The sequence below is a fragment of the Numenius arquata genome, chromosome 5 (assembly GCF_964106895.1).
Source record: "Numenius arquata chromosome 5, bNumArq3.hap1.1, whole genome shotgun sequence".
NCBI lineage: Eukaryota > Metazoa > Chordata > Aves > Charadriiformes > Scolopacidae > Numenius > Numenius arquata.
Window position 1 is genome coordinate 77723 of NC_133580.1, and position 23222 is coordinate 100944.

General features: G+C 63.7%; 1 protein-coding gene across 1 annotated transcript; it reads left to right on the plus strand.

Moving 5' to 3' along the window:
• The first annotated feature begins 2586 nt into the window (after positions 1-2586).
• On the plus strand, positions 2587-23186 carry DGKK (diacylglycerol kinase kappa). The gene is made up of 29 exons (XM_074147073.1): positions 2587-2784; positions 11881-11991; positions 12110-12190; positions 12388-12492; positions 12716-12848; positions 13029-13135; positions 13581-13706; positions 13850-13952; positions 15878-16040; positions 16126-16234; positions 16406-16545; positions 16676-16757; positions 17257-17348; positions 17593-17692; positions 17853-18093; positions 18407-18508; positions 18621-18720; positions 19173-19280; positions 19780-19876; positions 19955-20062; positions 20232-20345; positions 20523-20657; positions 20751-20917; positions 21037-21154; positions 21244-21330; positions 21442-21558; positions 21639-21750; positions 22255-22385; positions 22772-23186. The coding sequence occupies exons 1-29, from the start codon at positions 2587-2589 to the stop codon at positions 22844-22846; spliced, it is 3462 nt and encodes a 1153-aa protein (XP_074003174.1). The 3' UTR covers positions 22847-23186.
• Positions 23187-23222: the final 36 nt, after the last annotated feature.

Consider the following 23222-nt stretch of genomic DNA (forward strand, 5'->3'; position numbering starts at 1 on the left):
ACCAGCGTAAAAGCGTGCATGCATATGGGAGCATGTGGATGAACAGCTGAGAGCGTGCTGAGTGTGAACAACCAGCTGCATGGGGGAATGCAGACACGTGCACGTCAGTGCACACAGGGGAACACATGCACACACAGGGGAATGCAGGCACACGGGTGTAAGCACAACAAATGAATATGCACACAGACAGGTGAATGCACACACATACATGTGAGGAGTGCACACACAGGTGAGTACACACCATACATGTGAGCACATGTGCAGAGGGAGAAGCACAGCCCCACGCCGGGGAGCACGAGCACTAGTGGTGGGTGATTGCACGTATGAGTGAACACACACACAGGTGAACGTGTCCACATATGTGTGATGTGCACGTGAATGCATACACACGTGTGCACATGCAGGTGAGCAAATGCACAGGCAGGTAAGCGCACATGGGTGAATGTGTGCACACGTGTGTGTGGGCAGGGCCACTTCTGCAAGCCCATGCATACCACTAACTGCAGGCACACAGGGAGGGGGACACACGTGTGTGTCTGTGCCCCATGTCCTCCTTGTGCTGGGGACCCCAGAGCCGGAGGCAGCACTGCAGGGGGTTCTCCCCAGAGCAGAGCAGAGGGGCAGAATCCCCCCCTTGCCCTGCTGGCCACGCTGCTGGGGATGCAGCCCAGGACACGGGGGGCTTTCTGGGGTGTGAGTGCACGTGTCCAACTCCTATAGCTTGTGTGCATGCATGAGTGTGTACAAGTGTGTGGAGGCACCAGTGCGTGTGCTCACCTGTGCCTGGGCATACCCATGCACATACATACGCACATATAGTTGCATGGAGGTGGTACATGTGCTCACCCGTGCCTGAGCTGTGCATGCTGACGCTTGCCTGGGCACGTGCACACATATGTGCATGGCCACAGTGTGTAAGCTTGCCTGTGCCATCCATCTGCATGCCCTTGCCCATGTGGGCAGTGCACACATATGTGCACGGGGGTAGTGTGTGTGCTCTCCTGTGCTGGGGCTGCGTGTGCATTGGCATGTGCACACATATGTGCATGGCAGCAGTGCATGTGCATGCCCATGCCTGGGCTGTGCCTACCCGTGCACGTGTGGCAGGCGCACACGTATGTGTACGGCGATGGTGCATGTTCTCTGCCGTGCTGGGGCTGTGCCCGCGTGTGCATGTGCACACGTCTGTGCACGGCAGCGCATGTGCTCTCCCACGCCCGTGCATGTGTGGGCATTTGCACACGTATGTGCGCGGTGGCGGTGCGGTGCCCCCCCCGCCCGTGCCCGGTGGTCGCTCGCCGCCCGCGCGCGGTGCGGGTGCCCGCCTGCCCGCGTGCCCGGCCGTGCGTGGGCCGCCGGTGCCGCCGCAGCGCCCGCCGCGCCGGAGCAGGCCGGGGCTTGCGGCGAGGGGCAGGGCCGGGGCTGCCTGCAGAGGCACATCCCGGCGGGGCCGCGCTGCGGGGCCGGGGGGGCTGCGGGGCGGCGGGCGGGGGCCGCAGGAGGAGCGACCTTGCACAGGCGGCGGCGGCGGCGCGGGGTGCGCAAGGTGTGTGCGGGGAGGGGGGGCCCGCTCCGCCTCCCCGCTCCCGGCCCTGCTGCGGGATGCTCGGCGGAGACCCGGCGCCCGGCAGCCCCGGGGCTGGAGCGGGGGGGCGAGGCCCATAGCAGGGGGTTGCGGGGGGCTTCGCCCGGGAGGAGGGGGACGGCAGCGCTGCGGTGCCCTCGCTTCCCCCCCCCACCCCGAGACGCTTGTTGCTGCGCGGGGAGACGGCACCACGTTTGCCGGCAGGCGCGGGGGCGGGGGGACGACGACGGCGGAGCCGCGTGGGGCCGGGCACGGCGCCCTGGGGGCCCCCCCCGCCACCTCCGGCCCGGGCACGGCAGCCCCGCAGCCGGCCAGGCTCGCTCGCCCAGGTAGGTGCCCTCCCCCCCCCGCCCCAGGCCGCTCATAGCCTTCGCGGCGGGCAAGGATGCCGTGGGGAGATGGCTCCCCCCGCATGCAGGGAGCCCCGGCCCCCCCGCTCCATCCCGCAGCCACCTGCTTGGGACCGGCGACCCAGCGGCGCGGGGCCGGGAGATGCTCCCAGCCCTTCCCGGCTACCGGAGCAGGGTGGATGGTGGGAGGCAGCTGCTGCTTTTCATGGAGACCCCCTCTCTCCCCCTACCCCGCCCAGCCTCTGAGAGCAGCCCAGCACCCTGGGGACAGGCACCAGAGGTGGGGGGGGTGCAGGCTGCGGCGCGGAAGGTGCACCCCGATGCCAGGGCAGGGGGTGGCCACAGCCTCCTGTGGCGAAGCAAGGGACAGTGTTGTGATGCCAGGCAGGGTGAGGAAGAGTTGGGACACGAAAAAAAGGCAAGGAAGGAAACTTTGCCTGCAAGGAAGCCAAAGGAAGCCTGAGCGGAGTTCCTGGGTGAGGACGCACCATCCCCCCTGATTTCCAGGATTGCACCTCCCGGCTGGCTGAGCCATAGAGGGTGAGGGGCCGTGCACCCCCTCTCAGGGCTCTTCCTCCATTCCTGTGTGTCCTTGTCCTCCCAGGGCTGTCACAGGAGGCGGCGGAGCCCTGAGCCAAGCTGGGTGGGAAGATGGCTGAGAAGCTGGTGCCCGGGGACCTGTTCCTGAGGAAGACCCGGGAATCGGTGTCATCCCTGGACTCGGACAAGCTGGCACCCATCTCACCTGAGGCGGGCGGCGAGGAGTCGTCTGACAGCGAGGGCGAGCAGGAGGACAGTTCCCACAAGCTCATCCGGAAGGTGTCCACCTCGGGGCAGATGAGAAGCAAGGTCAGGGGCGTGGGGGCCTGGGGCGAGGGGCTGGCCAGTGTGTGGGAGTCCCTGCAGAGAAGGTGTGGTGGTGGGGTTTTGCCCGCTCTGGGGTGTAAATCAGTGCCAGGCACTTGCTGCTTGCAGACCCAACCCAGCCAGTGCCCGGGGCAGCGGTAACAGGGGTCTGGCCCCATACCCAGGTCCCCCCCCCAATTGCCTTCATCCCATGTTTGTAATCTGCCTGCCCCAGGGGAAAGGGGGCTCTTTCAGGAAGGCTCTGCCCCACGGATGCTCTGGGGGTGAGATTTAGGGTCATCGTGGTGCCATAGGCTCCTGGGATCCCGCACCCCACCGCGGGCAGCACGCATGTGGGGCTGGGTGGGTGGCAAAATGGAGCCAGTATCTTTCCTGGCACCCCAGATAAATTTGGCTGTGCAAGGCTCCCGCAGCCTTCCCTAGATCCTGTCCCCCGTGGTGGTGTGCTGGGTGGATGAGGACACCCTTAAGGTTGGATGTGACACTCCTTTGCCTCCCAGCTGTTGGTGTGAGGGCAGCTTGTGTGTGTGTGTGCAGCTTGCTCAGAGGAAGCTATTTTGGTAGGACCTACAAAAATGCAGGGTGCAGCGCCTTCTGGCCAGGCAGGGGTGGGTGGCCATAGGTGTCCTAGGTGGGTGGCCATAGGTCCTAGGCAGGAGCTTCCACACCCTAGGTGGGGGTGCACCTCCTGCCTGAAGCGCAGGGAGAAATAACCTGGGCTGAATGGCCAGGTGGGAAGCGGGGAGAGGAGGAGGTTGGTGGGGGATGTTTTAGGGAGGGGAGACCTGGGCACGGTGTGGGGAGGATGCGCTGGGGGACGTGCTGGATGAGTGGTCCCTTTGCATCCACCGGCTGTGGGGAGGAGGCGGTGTGAGTCCAGGCAGTGCCTGCAGTGCTGGTGGGGCAGGCAGGGGCTGCCGCGCCACGGGGGGACCCTCACCGTGGGGCCATGCCAGAACCATCCCCCCACAGCCAGCTTCCAGCCCCAGGCTCCCCTCGGTGGGGATTTGGTGGCCGTGCCCCCCCCCCAGGAAGGGAGGACAGCTGAGAAAACAGGGCAGGGGGATGCCATTGTGGAGCTGGGGGTGTACCCCAGGGCTCTGGAGTTGGGTGCTGGGGGCACAGAGGGATGGGGCATTGTGCTGGGTCTGGGGGCAGCTCGGGGCTGGGTCCAGCCCCCTTCCCACTGGCCCGGGGCTGGCTGTTGTGCGAAGTCTGGCACAGGGCACGAGGGGGGCAAAGGGCATTTGTCCAGGGGTGCGGAAGTCCTGTGCTCCCAGCCTGGCACTGTGGTGCTTTCCCGCTTGGCAGGAGACATTTCCAGGGCAGGCAGTGCTGGGCCGGGGGGGCTCTTGCTGAGTCCCTCTGTCTGCTCAAGGAATGTGCCTCAGTTTCCCCTTCTTTGGAGCAGGCTGGCACCTCCTCTGCCTGCTCCGACCTGGCTGCCAGGTGGGTGCCAGGGGGTGTGCTGGGGTGCAGGGTGCTGCGTGGGGGGCATGGTGGACAGGGTGCTGGGGACGAATAGTGCTGTGTGCGAGCCCTCAGCACCCTCCTGGAGGGGTGGCAGCAGCCACTGGCATTTGCCATTGAAGCATTTGCTGTGCTGGCAGGGTTTGCCGTGCTGTGGAGCACAGGGGATATTGCAGGGAGTTGTCAGTGCCAGGGAACCAAGAGAAGAGGGTGGGTGGCTGGGCTGTGCCCATGTCTTGCAGCAGCAGCACAGAGACACAAGTGCACCCTGAGCCCCCAGCCCAGCCGTCAAAGCCCCTCTGTGCCGCTGGCTGACTTGCCATGGCCACGCATGGGGAAAGGCTGAGCTGCCGACTCCCTGCCTGCCGCCGCTGCCTGCATCCTGCCCAGCATCGGCAATTAGCCATGCAGGAGGTGATGCCGGCAGCGTGCCGGGGGAGGCGGGCGACGTGATGGATGGGCAGGTGGAAAGGACATGGCTGGGTTAATGCCTGCGGAGTTGGGAGAGAGGAGAGAGGGGCAAGAGCCTGGCAGGGCTGGTGCTGGAGGGGAGGGGGCCGCGTGTGCATTCCCCCTCCCCAAATCTAAGTGTTATCAGTGTTGGGGTTCAGGGTTTTCCCCAAGGATTCCTTTGCCTTGGTCCAGATGGGCAGGACCGCGCTTGCCAGCCTGGCTCCTCACCAGATGGACTCCTTTCTCCCCTACGGACATGACGATTTTGGGATGCGATTGCTTCCAGGTTGCCCAGGGAAGTTGTGGATGCCCCATCCCTGGAAGTGTTTAAGGCCAGGCTGGATGGGGCTTTGATCAACCCGCTCTAGTGGAGGTGTCCCTGCCCATGGCAGGGGGGTTGGAACACGGTGATCTTTAAGGTCCCTTCCAATTTTAACCATTCTATGATTCTATGATTCCCCCCAGGCTGGGCTGTCCCGGTCTCAAAGCCGTGCCATGGCACATGTGCTGCCCGTCCCTCTGGCCATGGCCACAGCTGCAGGCACCTTTCTGAGCCGCTTCAACACCCCTGTGCACCCCTGTGGGTTTGGGATGGAGGAGGTGGGGAACCGTTGCCTGCACCCCAGAGACGGGGGCAGGTACCTAATTAGCACACAGTTAATGAGTAAGGGAGAGTCTAGTGTCAGGGCTGCAGCTTCTGAGAGATAACCGGGTTAGCGGTGGGGGGTGCTTGGCCTATTTTTTGGTGGTGGTTGGGATGCTGGAGGGGGTCTATAGGAGCTTGGCATCTTGGGGAGCCAGGAAGTGTCGGGACCCCTGCCCCACTGCTCTCCCACACTGACTGGGGGGACCCTGGTCCCTGTTGATGGGAGCGAGCAGCTTCCCCCATGGCAGGGTGTTGACCAGCCCCGTGGGGACAGGAACAGGTGAGGATCAATTTGGGATCTGCTGAATCCTTCCTGATCACTGCTCACCATTCCCAGCACCCCCCCACAAATGCCTGTTCCCCCATCCCCTTCTCAAACCTCCCCATCAATCACGTCTCCCCACTCCACACCCCCAGCTTGGCTTTCTTTGGGCTGTAATTTCCGGGGCGCCCCGTGGGGCGCTTTGTGCCGGCTTCGGCGCGGAGGCGGCGAGGCCATTGTGCTCAGTGACAATGACAGCTGCCAGGCACAGGTGCCCCCACTGGGCTGAATGGCCCCAAGATGGATGGGGTCTTGCTGCCGCCCCCTCCTCCTCCTCCTCCTCACCGTGGCCGGGGGCTGTCGGTTGCCTGCACTGGGGGCAGAGTGGGATGGAGACTCTGTGTTGCATCCTGGCACCGGTCCCCTTAGGGCCGGGCATGGAGGGAGGGGGGAAAGGGGGAAGGAGGGAGTGCCAGCACTGGGGTGCATGAAGACATTTGAGGTGCTGGAAAATGGGAGGGGGACACACGACACATCCTGCCTGTGTGGGCCGGGCGCTTGGCTCCCAGCGCTGCCTCGGCACGGGCTCTCCTGGCAGCTGAGCGGAGGCGGGGAGCAATCCGGCAGCTCTACTCGGTTCAACTCCATCTGCAAGGAGCTGCAGCAAGCAGGTCCTGAGGTTCTTGCACCAGAGCCAGGGGGGCACAGGGCTGCATGCCAGGGATAGGAGCATTGCCCACAGGGTGGGCACAATGTGCATGGCCATGGCGGCCAGAGGCATGGCTTGTCTGCCATTTAGAAGCGGGGATCACGTTCCCAAATTCCTGATACTGGGGTACATTACAGCTACTTGGTGAGGGTGGGGGACCTGCCAGCATCCTCCTGGAGGGCTGGGTGGTGTCAGTGGGGTTATTGGTACCCCGAGGGATGAGTGCTCCTGGTCCTTGCTGGAGGCACTGGGCACCCCGCAGGCTCAGGGTGCCCCAGGGATGGGATGAGCGGTGGATGTGGATGTAGGGGTGCTGCAGGAGGTCTGGCTGTGGGGAGGTCTGCCCGCTGAGGGACGGACCCTGGCAAAAAAACAAGGAAAGCCAGGTAGGGCCCCTGGGGCCAGGCCTGGAAACCTCCTTCCTGCAGTGGGAGAGTAGCACGTGGCTCCTGGGCAGTGCATTCTCCTGTCCTGACACTGGTGAGGGCCTAGAGCATCTCTTGTATGGGGAGAGGCTTGGAGAGCTGGGGTGTTCAGCCTCAGGGGGGAAGGCTGGGGCTGGGGGGACCTCGGCAATGCGCATAGATATTTGAAGGGGAGGGTGCAGCAAAGAGGGAACTGGGCTCTTTTCAGTGGTGTCTGCTGATGGGACAATGGGCACAGATGAAAAAGTAGGAAATCGCATCTGAACACAAGAAAAAACTTTTTTCTACTGTGAGATTGGCCAAGCACTGGCACGGGCTGCCCAGAGAGGCTGTGGAGTCTCCCTCCGTGGAGATATTCAGAACCCGTGGGTTGAGTATCTCCATGATCCTGGGCAACTCCAGGTGACCCCCCGGACTCCATCCCAGAACTCCCTGCCAGCCCAGCCACGCTGTGGCCAGCTGACACCAAAGCCCATCTCCGCCCTGGCTGTGCCTGCGTTGCTCCCAGCCCGGTGGCATGTGGCCTGCCGGGGGCTGGTCACGGGACTGGCCAGTCACTGGGTCACCCCTGCAGTGGGACCATAGTGCGGGGCACAGCGAGGCTGCCGGGGACCGTCCCTGCTGAGGAGGCTGCAGCCGGGCAGGGAAGGCTGGGCTCGCTCTTGTTCATCAGGGCTCGCCACACCGGTGCCTGGGGTGTAAAGATAGCCCCAGTGTCGCCAGCCGGATGTTTGTGAGGTTTCTCAGACGCGCTGCCCTCTCCCCGCTCACATTTTCCATTATGCAAGCGCTGCTCTCGCCCGTCAGTGGCCGGGCAGGGTGGGAGAGCTGTGGCAGTGCCCGTGGTACCCGGGCACGAGGTGAGGGGGCTGGTGTGGGGTGGGCTGGCGTGGGATGCCTGCTGGTGGGATGCTCAGGCACTGGTGTGGCTGTAGATAGGGAAGCATGAGCTCGTTTCTGAAAAGGAACTGAAGGTTGTGACTGCTGGAGGATGAGGTGTAGGGGGGGTTCGCCCATCTTCTGGGGGCTGCTTCCCTCATTCCTCTCCTCCCTGTTAATCCTCTGTCCCCTTTTGATGGCCTGAGCGGTGCCTTGTGGCACCATGTAAGGGCATGTCAGGACCAGTGCTGGAATCTCCTTCCAGGTTCCCCCAAGCACTGGGAAGAGGGGGTTTTGAGGTCCTGCAATGGCAGCAGGCTGCATCCTTGGGGAGCACAAACACATCTGAGCCTGCAGAGCTGTGTCACCCCCGGGGAACCAAGCACTCTGGTCCCGGAAGAGCTCTGCCATATCGCAAAGCCTGATAAGGTTTCCAACCGACTCCAGCCCACAGGGTCCCCAGCAGATGCCCGCGGCCCCATGGCCAGGCTGTTTGCAGCGCTGCCGGCTCTCCCCTGCTCTCCTGGCACCTGCCGGTGCAGGAGGGGGGTGAGCTCTGGCCTGACTGGACCCTGGCACATTCCCGGCAGGCTGCGGCGTTGGGAGGAGGTGCCTGGGGTGATGTTGGTGCAATGCAGGTTGGTGCGTTGGCGGGTGTTTGGTCCCCTCTCCTCCTCCCTGGGCAAGGCATCGTGTCACCACGGGGCCAAGCAGATCCCATTGGGAGCGGTGCAGGGCTACCAGCCAGGTGGGCAGCCAGTGCAGTGCCCACCAGCCATATATGCCAGCATTCCCGAGTAACTCGGCCTTCCTGGCTTTTCTCCAGCAGCTCCTCGGCTGTCCAAGCTGATCCCAGCTGATCCCAGAAGGAAAACCCTCCCGCCTGTGCTGTGGTCAAACCTGGCTGCACTGTGGGCTCTTCCCAGGGATGGCGGTGGCAGAGCTGGGGGAGTGGGGCGGGAATTCAAAGCAGCATCTCTGCCTTAGGGCTGAAGGAAGAGCTGTCATTTTGGGGTGCTCTGCTGGGGTGGGCTCCTGGAGGGTCCCCTTGGGCTGCACCTCAAGCCCCTTTGCCTGTGCTGAGCAAGGGGGTCCTCCTTGGCCCTCCCCAGGCATGGTGGCCCCTGGGGACCAGCCTGGTCCTGGCAGAGCACATTGCTGGTGGCTGGCCATCCTCCCAGGGCTATTTTTAGCTGTGTCCCCTCTGAGGCTCTGGTGCCACTTGCCCTCCGTCAGCTGTGGCTGAGCTGGAGGTGGCGGTTTCTCTGCAGACCCCGGGTGGTTTTGTGCTTGCCTTCGCCTCCCTACCCTGCCTCTCTGGGACCCCCTGGTGCCAGGCACATCCCAGGTGATGTGGAACCCCCCGGGCTGGAGGGAGCAGGGAGGGTCCCCGAGATAGGGCAGGAGAGGGTTGGGGCAGAGCTAGCCCTGGGCTGGTGACCGGGCATATCGCTCTGGGCATTGTCACACCATGTCACCGCTGCTCCTGCTGGGACAGAGCCAGTGTTGGCTCCGCTGTGACTCCCTGCAGCACTGGCTGGGGCTTGCCAGCCAGAAAAGCTGGGGTTGGGATGACCGGAGGGACTGGGGCTCAGTTCGGGGTGCAGGTGGCACCCCATGCTCGGGGCTGTGCAATGGCCGGGGGCTGTCAATGTCCCTGAAAGCTCTCCGGGAGGAGGAGGCAGCCCCTACCCTGCATGACGGGCGTGTGGCTCCTGCTGCTGGGCGCTATAGGGTACCTAATAGCCTCTGGCTATGGGGGGGCTGTATTGTTGCGGTGACCCTGGGGCTGCGGGGGAGCCAGCACGGCAGGGGCAATGCCACCCTGGCACATCCCGCTGCCACTCGCCCCAGTGCTGGCCTTTGCCCTCCCCACCCCTTTCCTGGTTGTGAAGGGGAAACGGTGGGCTTGCTCTGTGCTGACCACTGCAGCGTGGCTTCTCACAGCACGGCCAGGTCTGCTGGTGGCCTTGGACATCAGGTTCCCCCCCAGTTTCTCCTGAAAGCAGGGACTCAAAGCCACCGAGCCACTGGGGAGCTGCTCCTGGCACAGGGTGGCACTGGGTGCTCCTGACTGAGACCAGCTGAGACCTGGCTGAGACTGAGTTTCTGGGATGCTGGCAGTGGGTTAGTATGCAGTGGGAGGAAACTGAGGCACGGCCCCCATAGGCACTGCACTGTGTGTGTTGTAAAACTCTTATGGGTGTCATGGTGGAGATGGTGGGGGGCTCTGCCTTTCAGGCTCTGCCCTAGCCTGAGACTGGCAGGATGCTGGCAGCAGTGTTGCCGTCCCCAAAATGGTGGGGGCTGTGACACCTTGGGGCTGAGTGATGCCTTGTTGCCACTGGCTGCCAGGAGGAATTGCTGCAGCAGCTGCAGCGGGGTGGGCTGGGGGTGTTTCAGCTCCAGCCCCTTGCAGCAGGGGATGCTGTCCCCCCAGCAGCCTTCCTGGCCAAATCCTGCCAGGAGGTGTCCCTGCAGCCGGGCAGAGCTGAGCACCCGCTGCCCCGCTGGCTTTTGTCCCGCTGCATTAGCCCCAAGCCACTGTCAGGGACCTGCCTCCTCTTCCTTCTCCTTGCCATCATGTTCTGCTCCTCACCATCACCGGCTCCGCGCGCCGCTCCTTGCTGTCACACGCTGCTTGTCCTTTGCAGCAGAAGCAATGATTGCAGCAAACCCAGAGCCCGTGCCTGCGGCCACCGCATACAGAGAGACGTGGTGGAAGTGGCCTTTGTGGCTGATCCCACCTGGCTGTGGCAGGACCCTGCCCTGTCCCTTCCTGACGTGGGGCAGGGACTGCTAAGGTACACGGTTTGTTTGTGGATCTGGGGGTTGCTGCCCTTGTTGGCTGTGTCACAGCCTGGGCTCAGGGCAGCTCTGGGATCACCATCTCCTCTGTGTGCTCTGGCAGATGAGAGGCCGGGGAGGGGACGCGGTGGATCTGTGGGTCCTGGCCCTGGGGACACCAGAGCTGTCTGCACCTGCACCCGACACTCGCAGGCTGCATGGGGGTCAACCAGTCCTGGGGGCGCAAAGCGTTGATAGGGAGAGATAAAGGCATAAAACTCTCCAAACTCTGGGCTACAAGCTGGCAGGGAGCCAGAGACTTCCTGGTATGTGCCCTGGGGGGCTCGGGGAGGGGTCAGGCACTGGAGTGTTGAGGCTCGGGGAGTACCCTAGGTGAGGTTTTGGCTTCTTTGTGACCTTGGAGGCTCCTGCTACTCCAGGTGCTCTGGCCATCTCGTTTGGAGCCGTGGGGCAGTGGGTGAGCACCGAGGGCAGGGGCCGGTGTGTTTGCAGGTGGGTGGGTGCCACCGCTTGCAGCACTCGGGCTGGGCACGGAGGATGGAGACCCAGGGCTGCAGTTCTCTCACGGTGCCCTTGGTGCCTGGTGCTAATTCACCGTTAAATGTGCTTTGTCGTCGTGTGCCGGCATCTGATACAACCGCTGTTGCGGCTAATTGCAGAGGAGCAGCTGAATGGGGCTGCCGGCGGTGTTTAAAGAGATACAATCAAAGATTAGGCAGTGCCAGAGCATCTCTGCCACCGGGCAAGGCACAGGCTCGTGGCCGCGTTGCAAACACTAATTAATTGAGCCTTGTAAACACCACTGCAAAGAGGGTAAATATTGGCAGGTGCTGTGGATCGAGGACAGCAGGGGCTGGGTGGCCGGGCTGCAGTGATGCACTGCACTACGAGGAGATGCTCTGCCTTCCGCGGGCTGCCTTTGTCCCCACGTTGTCCCCTCCAGCAGCTGTGGGTGCCGGGCAGGGCTGGCCACATCCCATCCGTCTGCTCCCCAGTGCCACCTCCAGTGCAGTCCTGGTGGCTCTGGGCCATTGGTGTCCTCTGAAGGAGCTCTCCTGGCTCCAGCATTGCCCTTGGGTTCTGGGGAGCTGCAGGAGGCCCAGGCTGTCCTGGGCACAGCTCTGAGGATGGGGAGGAGGTGACTGGCGGCAGTGGTTCGGTGCTGCTGGAGGCCTCCAGCCACCAGCACTGCCATGGCCGGCAGCGTCCCCCCAAATCACATGAAGTGCCCAATGGCCAGGGTATGGCAGGTGATGGAGGTCAGTCACCGTGCTACGTCCAGCAAAATGTGAGCCCCAGGATGTCCCATCTATGCTCTGGGCACCACTTAGCTCCTGGGGACTCAGGGACAGGCATCACCAGAGGAGGGGGGTGGCTTTGGAGGTCCAGGGGGCTGTGGGAGCTCACAACCCTGTGGTCTCTGCAGAAGAGCGTGAAGGAGGGGCTGCTGCTGAAGCAGACGAGCTCCTTCCAGAGGTGGAAGAGGCGATACTTCAAGCTGCGGGGCAGAACGCTCTATTATGCCAAGGATGCCAAGGTAGGCTGGGGAGGGGGCTTCCAGCATGCTCAGCTCGGGGGGCTTGAGCCTGCAAGCCCGGGGAGGAGCCCGAAATCCCTGCCTGGGGTAGACTGGGGCTCCGATATCTCCCCCACAGTCTCTGATCTTCGACGAGGTGGACCTGTCTGATGCCAGCGTGGCCGAGACCAGCACCAAGAACATCAACAACAGTTTCACGGTGAGGGAGGTGTGGGGCTGCCCGCCCCGCCTCTCCACCTCAGCACCTTGTGGGGAGGCACCCCAACCCCTTCCCTCCCCACAGAGCTGTGGGACACCCCACTGTGTGCCAGACTTTTCTGGGTGCTGCTCTCCTTGGGGCTGGCTGGCTGCGGGGTGGCTATTCAAGGGGACATATGGGGATGGTGGCTGTTGCAGGTGATCACGCCATTCCGGAAGCTCATCCTGTGTGCAGAGAACCGTAAGGAGATGGAGGACTGGATCAGTGCCCTGAAATCTGTCCAGAAGTGGGAGATCCATGAGGTGATGCGGGTGGGGGGCTGTGAGTGAGTGGGTACCGCTCTGGAGCCGGGGGGCACCCTGAAGACACTTCGGCTGCCAGAGAGGAGCTGCTGCCTTCAGCACAGCCTGGGGGGGAGTCAGGAACCGGGAGCGGGGCCAGGGGGCCTTGGCAGGGGGGTAGGAGGGTGGGATGCCATCTGGGAGTCCCAGGGGACTGATGGGGCAGGGCTGTGCCCCCCAGCAGGCCACGCAGTTCAACATGGAGCACTTCTCAGGCATGCACAACTGGTACGCCTGCTCCCACGCCCGCCCCACCTTCTGCAACGTGTGCCGCGAAGCCCTGCCGGGGGTCACCTCCCACGGCCTCTCCTGTGAAGGTCAGCGCTGGGGTCCGGCTGGGGGGTGGGCTGGGGGACCCTCTTCCCAGCTGGCCCAGAACAGGAGGGATGCGGGGTGGTGCCCACCGGCTGCCGGGACTGCAGTGTCACCAGTGGCGGAGGGGCAGGGGACCAGGGCTGTGCATCCCATGGGGACTGTCCCTGCTCCCCCCGGCACAGTCTGCAAGTTCAAGGCACACAAGCGCTGCGCTGTCAGAGCCACCAACAACTGCAAGTGGACAACCCTGGCCTCCATTGGCACCGACATCATCGAGGATGAGGATGGGGTAAGCAGGGGAGTCCCCACGGGGGGACCCTGGCAGAACAGAGCCACCAGCAGAGCTGGCCTTGCTGTGCCTGATTTGGGACCATGGAGGACCCTGACCCCCAGCTGTCCCCTGCACTGCGTGGCCTCCAAGCTTGGCTCTGCGGGGACATGGCCTGTGGACACCTCCTCTGCCACCCGGCATCAGAATCCCTTATTGCCCTCCAAGTGGGGCCACCCCCAAATGTTCGCTGGGGAACACCCCTGCCCTGCCCTACGCGCTGGTGGCTGCAAGGGGCTGGGAAGGCACAGGAGAGGTCCCAGGGCTGCCCTGCCCTGCTGTGGGACATTGTCCCCTGCCCACCCCTTCTGTGGTGCCTGGGGAGTGGGGTGGCCTGTGTCGCTGTCCCCCAAGTGTGGGGTGGTGGCAGGGGTGATGTGCCCTTGGCGACTGCCCCTCTCTGCAGGTGGCCATGCCCCACCAGTGGCTGGAGGGGAACCTGCCTGTCAGCGCACGCTGCGCCGTCTGCGACCGCACCTGCGGCAGTGTCCGGAGGCTGCAGGACTGGCGGTGCCTCTGGTGCAAGGCCATTGTAAGGATGTGTCTCTCCCTGTCTCCCCCTGCTGCGGCACCGGCAGCACTGCCCCTCCTGGGTGCACTGCTGGGGAAACTGAGGCTGGGGGCTTTGGTCCTGCGTCCCGAGCTTTGCTTATGCACGTGTCCCTGTGTCCCCAGGTTCACAGTGCCTGCAAGGAGCTCTTTGGCAAGAGATGCCCCCTGGGCCAGTACAAAGTGTCCATCATCCCTCCAACTGCCTTGAACAGCATTGATTCGGATGGTGAGTCATGGAGGGGACAGGGCTGGGCTGCGGGTGGGGGGGACAGGCTGTTTGGGACAGGGCTCTGAGCTCTCTGAGCTTTTCTGCAGGCTTTGACTTGTGGCACTGTGCCTGCTTTCCCAAGGGGCAGCAGGAACACCACCATCAGTAGGCTCCAGAGTCAACGCCCCTCCCTGCCGCACCATGGGTTGAAAACTGCTTGTTGCCTTGCGCTCTGCCCCATGGCTGCAGCGGTGCCATGCTTTGGGGTGGCACTTTTTCCCCGCGGGTAGCTTCAGTTGCTCCTGCCAGGCTGCCTCTAGTGGTGGCCTTCATTATGGTCCCTCTGTGCTGGGGTCAGTGGCACCAGTCCTGAGCCCCTGATGTGGGGTGCCCCCCATTGCACCCCAATGGTTCAGCACCTTGCAGAGCAGGATGAGACCCTTGCATGGGTTATTTCTCATTTTTTTGGTAGTGCAGAGCACAGCTTCCCCCTGGTGCGGGTGGTTACGGGGTGCTGGGGGGAGAAGCAATGCACAGCCCAGGGGGGACCCCCCCACCGCCTCCCTCGCCCTCTCCGGAGGGGCCCAACTGGCCTCCGCTGAGCAAAATCTGTTCTTCTCCTCCGGATATTTCTTTCCTCGTTCTTTAATGATTTTCACTGCTCAGCTCAGCTGGTGGCTCATCTGCTTCTCGTTACTCATCGGGATGCTGTCAGGGTAACCATCACGCGGCTTCTCCTCCGGCTTCCGAGCCGCAGCTGCTCGTGGCTGCCTCCCGGTAGTGTCTCTGCTCTGTCCCAGCCAACCCAGGCCAGTGCAGCCACAGGGCCGGCGACTGTGACCGTGGCTGAGCCTGACTGGGCTTCCTGTGGGGAGCAGCCTGGCAGGGCTGCAGCCCCCTCCTCCTGCCGCATGGTCCCCATGCGGACGGGTGCCGCTGGCAGCAGGCTCTTCTGCAGCAACCCACGCTCTGACTCAGCAGCCCCCGGTGTTCTGCTTTGCTGATCCACTCCGCCGGGCTGGGAGTGGAGATGGAGCGATGTTGGGTGGTGGTGGGCTGTGGGAATGCTGCTCCCCATGCGGTGAAGGCACCAGGGCTCCCGGTCACCCCCCGGGGGCTCTGGGGCAGTGACTGTGGGGCCGCTGCCAGTGGCAACCAGGGCTGATGCTTCCCCTGCTGCAACATTGCCAGGTCTGCCAAGGGAAGGAGCCAGCGGGCACTGGCCCACGGCCTGTGGCCCAGGATGGCCAAGATGTGCCTGAGGCAGGTGCGGGCTGTGGGCCAGCCATTGATCCTCCTCTTCCCCAGGCACATTTCATTCCCCATCTCATTTCTTTAAAAGCTCGGTGCTGGCTGCCAAGCCTCCTGAGGCTTCTGCGTCATTCGCACCCACCAGCCGGAGCCCTGGCAGGAGCAGGCGGCAGAGCTGGGGTGTGACAGTACAGCCCCCTGGGTCTGCGAGTGGTCGCCGGTGGCCATGCCGGCTGCCAGTGCCATCCCTGGCACCCCCAGGTGCCCTGTTCCTGTGTGGTTGGGCCTGGTCGGTCCCAGCTGTGCTGTTGGCTCAGTGAGGAATGGGCCCTCCTGTGCCCCCACTGCCTTTTGGAGTGGCAGCCGGGAGCACGAGTCAGCTCGGTGACACGCTTTGTGCCTGCAGGGACCGTGATGGAGCAGGAACCTAACTTGGATCTGCCCTAGTGCTAGCCTTGCCCATTGCCACCCCACCCCGTCATCATTCCCATCTCTGACTCTTCCTCCCACTCCTCTTCATGCCCTGGGCACCCTGATCACTGTCCCTCCTGCCTGGCCCCAGCACCCTGCGGGTCGAGCACAGCACACTCAGGGTGTCCACGCTGCCCTTGCTCTCCTAAGGTGTCTACACTGGTGTCCTTTGGGGAGGTGGGAGCCAGGGCGGGGGGCTCACGCACCTGAGTTCCTCACAGGTTTCTGGAAGGCCACCTGTCCCTCGACCTGCTCCAGCCCTCTCCTGGCCTTTGTCAACTCCAAGAGCGGGGACAACCAGGGTGTCAAATTCCTGCGCAAGTTCAAGCAGTTCCTCAACCCAGCCCAAGTCTTTGACCTCATGAATGGGGGCCCGCATCTGGGGTAAGCACTGGCCTGGGCGCCCTGGGGTGATCCCAGCGGGGTCCTGGCACGGCCCCCAGACCCTCTCTCCTGTCCCCCCCTACAGGCTGCGCCTCTTCCAGAAGTTCTCCACCTTCCGGATCCTGGTGTGTGGAGGGGACGGCAGCGTGGGTTGGGTGCTCTCCGAGATCGACGCCCTTGGTCTCCACAAGCAAGTGAGTGAGTGCTGGGCATTGCCGGCGCAGGCTGGCAGCATCCCCAGCGCTGCAGCAGGCAGCCCCCCTGTGTCCCCAGGTTGCTGCGAGCAATGGGCATGGTGGGTTTGTGGTTGTTGTGGGTGCCTTGGGGGGCTGTGCTGAGCCCCCCACCCTGTCCTTCTCCCACAGTGCCAGCTGGGTGTCCTGCCCCTGGGGACTGGCAATGACCTGGCGCGAGTGCTGGGCTGGGGCAGCCTGTGCGACGATGACACCCAGCTGCTGCAGATCCTGGAGAAGCTGGAAAGGGCCACCACCAAGATGCTGGACCGGTGAGCATGGAGCTCTGCTCCTCCTGCCACCACCGCGGCACCTCTCAGGCAGCCTGTCCTTGTCCCCTGCCCGTGTGTCCCCATGCTGGGATGCCAGGAGGTGGTGGCAGCCATGGTCTCTGCTTGGCAGGTGGAGCGTGCTGACCTATGAGGCCCCCAAGCAGTCCCCCCCAGCCCTGAAGGAGGAGGAGAATGGGGACTCCAACATCCAGGTGGGCACCGTTGGGGACTGAGAGCTTGAGATGAGGAAGGACAGGCTGGGGGGCAGGTCCTCGTTCACCCCATCAGCCGGTTTGGGGGCATGCAGGGCGGGATCGCACAGCGGGAGGTCATGCTGGGGGTCCCTGGGGACCTGGGGCTGTGGGGGGGTTAGCAGCTGGCTGCGTGGGATGAACTGGGTCTGGCAGGTCTCAGCCTGGCACGTGCACTTGGGAGCAGGCAGCAGGAGCGAGTGGAGCTGCCTGCTACTGACAGGCCATTTTGGAGACTCTTCCTTGTGCTCCCCTCAAGCCCTTGCCTCAGTTTCCCTCCTGCCGTGGCTGAACATCCCTTCTGCCTGGTGGCACAGGCACGGCTGCCCTCGGGGCTGGGGGAGCATATCGAGCAGGGCTGTTTATCCCTGGTCCAGGGCTGGCTGGGCAAAGGTCCATCCTGGATTGGGGTGCCCAGTGGGGTGTCATGGCTCCAGCTGTCCTCCCCTGCCCCCCCCAGGCTCAGATCTCCCACTACGCTGACTCTGTCGCCTTTCACCTGGCCAAGATCCTGGAGTCGGACAAGCACTCAGTGGTGATCTCATCTGCAAAGTAAGGAGGCGGCTGGCCATAGGGGTGCCAGAGCCCCTCCACTGGGTGGGGAGCATGCCTCCAGGGGTGCTGAGCACCCCCCAGGCCAGGCTGTCCCCTGTCTGGCCACCAGCGGCTGCCGGCTGTGCTGGTGGCTGACAGGCAACCCCAGCACTGCCACTCTGGTGCAGGGGGGTGTTAGCCCAGCAGCCCCCCAGCAGTCATGCCATGCCCCTCTTCATGTGCCTGCTGCTTCCCTTGGCAGGTTCCTCTGTGGCACCGTCAATGACTTTGTGGCCGAAGTCGGCCGGGCTTACAAGAGGGCAACGGAGAACAAGCAGGAGGCCGAGCTGATGGCGCGGAAGGTGGGCTGCAGGGGGGCTGGGGCATGCAGGGTGCCCCGGAAGGGTCTGCTCCAAGGGCCTCTGCATGCATAGGGATGTGCTGTGCTTGGGGTACCCAGGCCCTTGGGGTGCCCAGGGAAGCTGTGGGCACCCAGCGCTGAGCGTGGTGGGTGTCCCGCAGTGTGCCATGCTGAACGAGAAGCTGGACTCCCTGGTGCGGGAGCTGAATGAGGAGGCTCAGGCCATCATGGTCCCTGAGGGAACGGCACAGGCCATCCCTGCCGACACCAAGGACCAGGAGAAAGGTGGCAGCTTCAACCCCAGCCCTGTGCCTCGCATCTTCAAATCCAAGGAGCAGCTGATGCTGCGGGCGAACAGCTTGAAGAAAGCCCTGCGGCAAATCATCGAGCAGGCAGAGAAGGGTGAGGGGGTGGCAGAGGCTGGCAGCTCGCGTGGCACTGCAGCAGCCTGGCACGGGCTGCGGAGCCACCACAGCTTGTGCTGGACCCGTGCCTTGGCTTCTCCCTCTGAATCCTTGGGCCGGCAGCAGTGCTGTGTGGTCCAGGGGAATCAGCCCTTCTCTGATACTTGGTGTGGCTGAGGGAGGTCCCCAACACACGGCAGAGGTGCCACCCTGGTCCCTGCCTGGCATGAGCCCACAGGGCTGATCCGGGGAGAAGGCACAGGGCCATGGGGCTGCCGGGGACACACTGTCATGTCCCTCTTTGCATCCAGCTGTGGATGAGCAGAACAAGCAGACCCAAGCCTACCGGGGCAGCGCAGGCCCCAGCAGGAAGGACAGCTCGGAGGAGCTCAACAAGGAGGAGGAGAGGCTCAGTAAGATGCCAATGGGGAACGTGGCTTTTTGGGGGGGAACATGGAGGTGAGCTGTGGGATGGGCTCAGGGTAAGAGCCAGTTCAGCAGCTGCCTCCTCTTCCCCCCGGCCAGACTCCCGGCGGGAGACAGTGACCTCTGCATCTTCCTCCATCATCCTGGACCGGCCAGACACCTTTGGCAGCTTGCAGTTCCCCGAAGACCCCAGTGCCCTGTAAGTCTGGGGTCCTGCTCGCGCCAGGGCCCCTAGCCCACCCTTGCTGACCATCACAGAGTGGGAGCAGAGCTGGGACCACGCTGCCTCTTGGAGATGGCCTCTGGGGCAACCTCTGCCCACCAGTGCAGCATCCCTTGTGCCCAGCCCTCACTGGCCTGGCCATGCCAGGGAAGCCACCATGTGCCCAGTGCTGCCAGCCCCTTGGCCAGCGCTATGCTCATGCTGGGGGCTCCCCGCTGCCCAGTGCAGGCAGGTCCTGGGTGCACCATGGGTGTCCCACCACGGGGACTGAGGGGGCTCCAGCCAGCCCTGCTGGCTTCCCAGTGCCAGCCCCTCTGGGAGCTCATTCTGCAGCTCTGGCGGGTTATGTGCCCCTTCCCCAGTGCCAGCCCCATGGTTGCCCGTGTGCAGCCACCTCCCAATGTGCCCACCCTCTCTGCTGCTTTCAGCCTCTTCTCAGAGAAATGCGTCATGAATAACTACTTCGGTATCGGCCTGGATGCAAAGATCTCCCTGGAGTTCAACAACAAACGGGATGAGCACCCCAAGAAGTGCAGGTTAGCTGACTGTGCCCTCCCCCAGATTCCCCCAGGAAAACATACCACCCCCATGGCTCTCTGATGGCTGTGCCAGGATGCCAGGAGCCATGGGGTGGGCTCGGGGCTGTGGTGCCTGGATGGGGACATGCTGGGGGCGTTTTCCACCTGCACCCAGTGCCATGGTGAGCATCCCTGGGTGGGCTAACACCCCGGGAAGGGGGAGGGCTGTTGCGAGGCTCTGGCTGCCGATGCCCTGCAGGTGTGAGTGGGCACAGGAGGGCTTGGTGGGGTTTATTTGCACCTGGATAGAAGAGACATGGTGTGCTGGCGTGGAAGGGTGCACGTATGGGTGCCACATGCTGCAGCCCACATCTCCCGCCAGGCAGCGGGGACACCCTGCTCGGGGGGTGGGGAAACTGAGGCAGGCGCAGGGCCAGCAGTCCAGGCTGGCTGGTTCAGCCCTGGGCAGGCAGGGGGGAGCCCGTGGCCCCTCTCACCCACCCCTGTCTCCCTGCAGCAGCCGCACCAAGAACATGATGTGGTATGGGGTGCTGGGCACCAAGGAGCTCCTGCAGCGTACCTACAAGAACCTGGAGCAGCGGGTGCAGCTGGAGGTAGGGAGTTGGGGGGAACAGGGATGGGGCAGTGTGGCGGCGGTGTGGCAGCCCCCCAGGCTCAGCCCTCTCTTGCAGTGCGATGGGGTGCCCATCTCGCTGCCCAGCCTGCAGGGCATCGCTGTCCTCAACATCCCCAGCTATGCCGGTGGCATCAACTTCTGGGGAGGCACCAAGGAGGACAATGTAAGTGCCAGCACCGTGGGGAGGGGGCGCATGACATCCTTCCCACGGTCCCAGGGAACCTGGGGTCCCTTGGGCAGAGGTCTGGGGTATCTCTGCTTTGGGCACACATGGGGGAGAAAGCTGGGTCCCAAAACGAGCCCAGTTTAGGGGTCTCACTAATCTTCTACAGAACTTTGGGGCTCCATCCTTCGATGACAAGAAGCTGGAGGTGGTGGCCGTCTTCGGCAGCATCCAGATGGCTGTGTCACGGGTCATCAACCTCCAGCACCATCGCATTGCACAGGTGGGGGCAAGGGACCCTGTGTGGCGCTGGAAAGCTTTTGGGGCGCCAGTGGAACCTGGGCAGCGCAGCCCAGCAGGGCTTTGGGCTGGCACTGGGAGCCTTTCCAGCCCTGGCACAGCAGCTGAAGCCACATCTAGTGTCAGCCACAATGCTAAGGCCAGGGTCACTGTCCCACAGTGCCGCATGGTGAAGATCACTATCCGGGGGGACGAGGGCGTCCCTGTGCAGGTGGATGGAGAAGCCTGGATCCAGCCACCTGGCATCATCAAGATCCAGCACAAGAACCGAGCCCAGATGCTGACAAGGGACCGGGTAAGCACGGGGCTGCGCAGCCTGTGCAGTGGGCCCGTGCTGGGGCACAGGGACCTGCGACAGGCTGAGGGGGACCATCTCCATCCCCTATAGGCATTTGAAAGCACCCTCAAGTCCTGGGAGGACAAGCAGAAGGGGGAGAGCTACCGAGCGGCTGCCCGGCCGCGGCTCAGCTCCCAGCAGTCCATGGAGTACCTGACCGAGGAGGAGAGCAGCCTCTTGCAGCAGGTCTCACGGGTTGCCGAGACCCTCATCGCCAGGTCAGGCTGTGGTGGGCACGGCAGGGGGATGTTCGCTGTGGCCCCCCAGAGCTCCAGCACTCTCCTAGTCCCGTCCAGCCCTGAGGATTCCCGGCATCTCTCTCCCCTCTCACCTGCAGGATCCACGAGGCAGCCAAGGCTCACAAAGCTGTGGAGCAGGAGCTGGCGTACGCCGTCAACACCAGCTCCCTGGCACTCAGCGAAGCCCTCTCCAACAAAGCCGCTGGCACCTCAGAGGTGAGCCAGGGCTGAGGGGGGCAATGCCACCTGCACCTGGCCACTCCGGAGCCCCGCCACTTGAGGGGTCACCCCTCCATGCCCCCCAGTTTCTCAGCAGGAACACGGCTGTGGAGGTAGTGCTGAGCATCAAGGAGCTGTATGCCGAGACCAGGGCGTTCCTGGAAGGGAAGGCGGTGAGTGCGGGGATGGAGAGCACCCCAAGACCCTCACTGGAAGGGTCCATGCCCCTGGCCGGCACCTCTGGGGGTGGCAGCAGGGCTGGGGATGGTCTCTGTTCCCCCCAGCTGGACTCGCCGCAGGAGGAGGAGGCACTGCATGGCCCCCTGAGTGTGCTGGGCCAGGAGCTGCAGAGGCTGCTGGACATCCACTGGCTGGGACCCATTGCCCACCCTGCTGAAGAGGTAGGTGCCCAGGGACCGCTGGGCGGGGGGGATAGACCACTGGGTGCCCCCAGCACCCCACTCAGCCTGGCTTCTCATAGGAAAGTGCCGGCAGCACCAACAAGGGAAGCTTCAAGCTTCGTCTCAACATCCCCAAGCCCAGGAAGGACAAGGACAAGGTGCAAAAGCAGAAGACCAACAGCGCGCTCCCAGGTAAAGCGGGGGGCCGCAGTGGGGAGGGGGACAGGCACAGCCCACACTGGTGGGGACCCTCATGTGCTAGCATGTCCATTGACCTCTGGACCTGGGCATGCTGCAGAGGTACCCTTGGGGAGGGCGGGGGGGGGGCAGGGCATGTCCTGGCTGCCTGGGGATGTCACCTTTGTCACCACCAGCCCCTTAGAGCTAAATTCTTCTGCTAATGGATAGGCGGAGCCCCCCAGCCCTCTAACTCCAGCAGGGGGGAGAAGGGAGCTGTGGTACAGCTCAGCCCTTTGGGTAAGTCCCTGCCTCAGGGCTGGGGCGGTCTTGGTGATGGGGAGAAGCTCAGGTGCTCTGTAAGCCAAGGAGAGGAGAAGCCTCTCCAGCCTGAGCCTGCCATGGGTCGGGCCCTGCTAGAGCTGGGCGTGGGAGGGGGGACACTGGCTGCAGCCCCCACAGCTGCCCTTGGCTGCCTCCACCGGTCCCGTCCACCTCTGTAGTTTTCCTCCCTGCCAGCAGACAAGTGGGGCTCCGAGGAGGTGGCAGCTTGGCTGGAAGCACTCGGTTTAGGGGAGTACAGAGACATTTTTGTCCGGCATGACATCCAGGGCTCTGAGTTGATCCTGCTGGAGAGGAGAGACCTGAAGGTACAACCCTCTGTGTGCCCCTTGAGGGACCCCCAGCCCTTGGGGAGCACAGCGTCCTCCATACCTCCTCTCCCCGGCCCGCCTCGGGGGAGAAGGCAGGCGCTGACCCTGCACCTGTCCCCAGCCCTGAGCTTGCATGCAGGGGAGGGGGGTAGCCCTGGGCCCCCAGCTTGCAAGGCTCTGTGTCCCTGCCCAAAGCAGGATCAACAGCACCATGCCCTCTCCCGCGCCCCAGCATGGCAACATGCTTGTGAGAGACCCCAGGGCTCCTGGCGAGGGCCGTGCTGAGGCCTCAGCATGAGGAGCCTCATCCCCCACCGCTTGCTGCCAGTGAGAGCCGAGGGCTGGCCTCTTCCTGCACCTCAGCTCCCCTCTCCTCCCTGCAGGACCTGGGGATCACCAAGGTGGGCCACATGAAGAGAATCCTTCAGGCCATTAAGGAGCTCAGCAGCCCACCCTAGGGTGGCTGCTGGCCCCTGGACCAGGGGCAGGCAGGGGGGGCTCCCGGTCCCCACTGTGCCCCGTGTGTGTGGAGACCCCCTGCTTGCCTTGCTTCGTCTATTATCCCCCAGTGTCCCTGGAGCCGCTGCTTCTTCCCAAGCCTGTGGGCTGGAAACACTAAAGCAGAGGTCTAGCCCTATAGGCAACGTGGCCTCACCCCTAGTCCAGCCCCCACAGGGTCAAGACAGGAGCTTGGGCTGCCATATGTGTGCCCAGGCAGGGGCCAAAGCAACGATCCCCCTTCCCCACCTGGGTATTTAAGCTGTGTAAATATTTGGAGAAAAGATACTCATTGCTGCTGCTTGTGTAATGTCATTACTTAGGGGGGAGGAGGGT

Bases quoted from the DNA above. Each gene is read 5' to 3' on its own strand.
- DGKK (XM_074147073.1), top strand. From the start codon at position 2,587: ATGGCTGAGAAGCTGGTGCCCGGGGACCTGTTCCTGAGGAAGACCCGG. The intron at 18,509-18,620 runs GTAAGATGCCAA...CCCCCCGGCCAG, and splicing joins CAAGGAGGAGGAGAGGCTCA to ACTCCCGGCGGGAGACAGTG. The intron at 21,559-21,638 runs GTAGGTGCCCAG...GGCTTCTCATAG, and splicing joins TTGCCCACCCTGCTGAAGAG to GAAAGTGCCGGCAGCACCAA.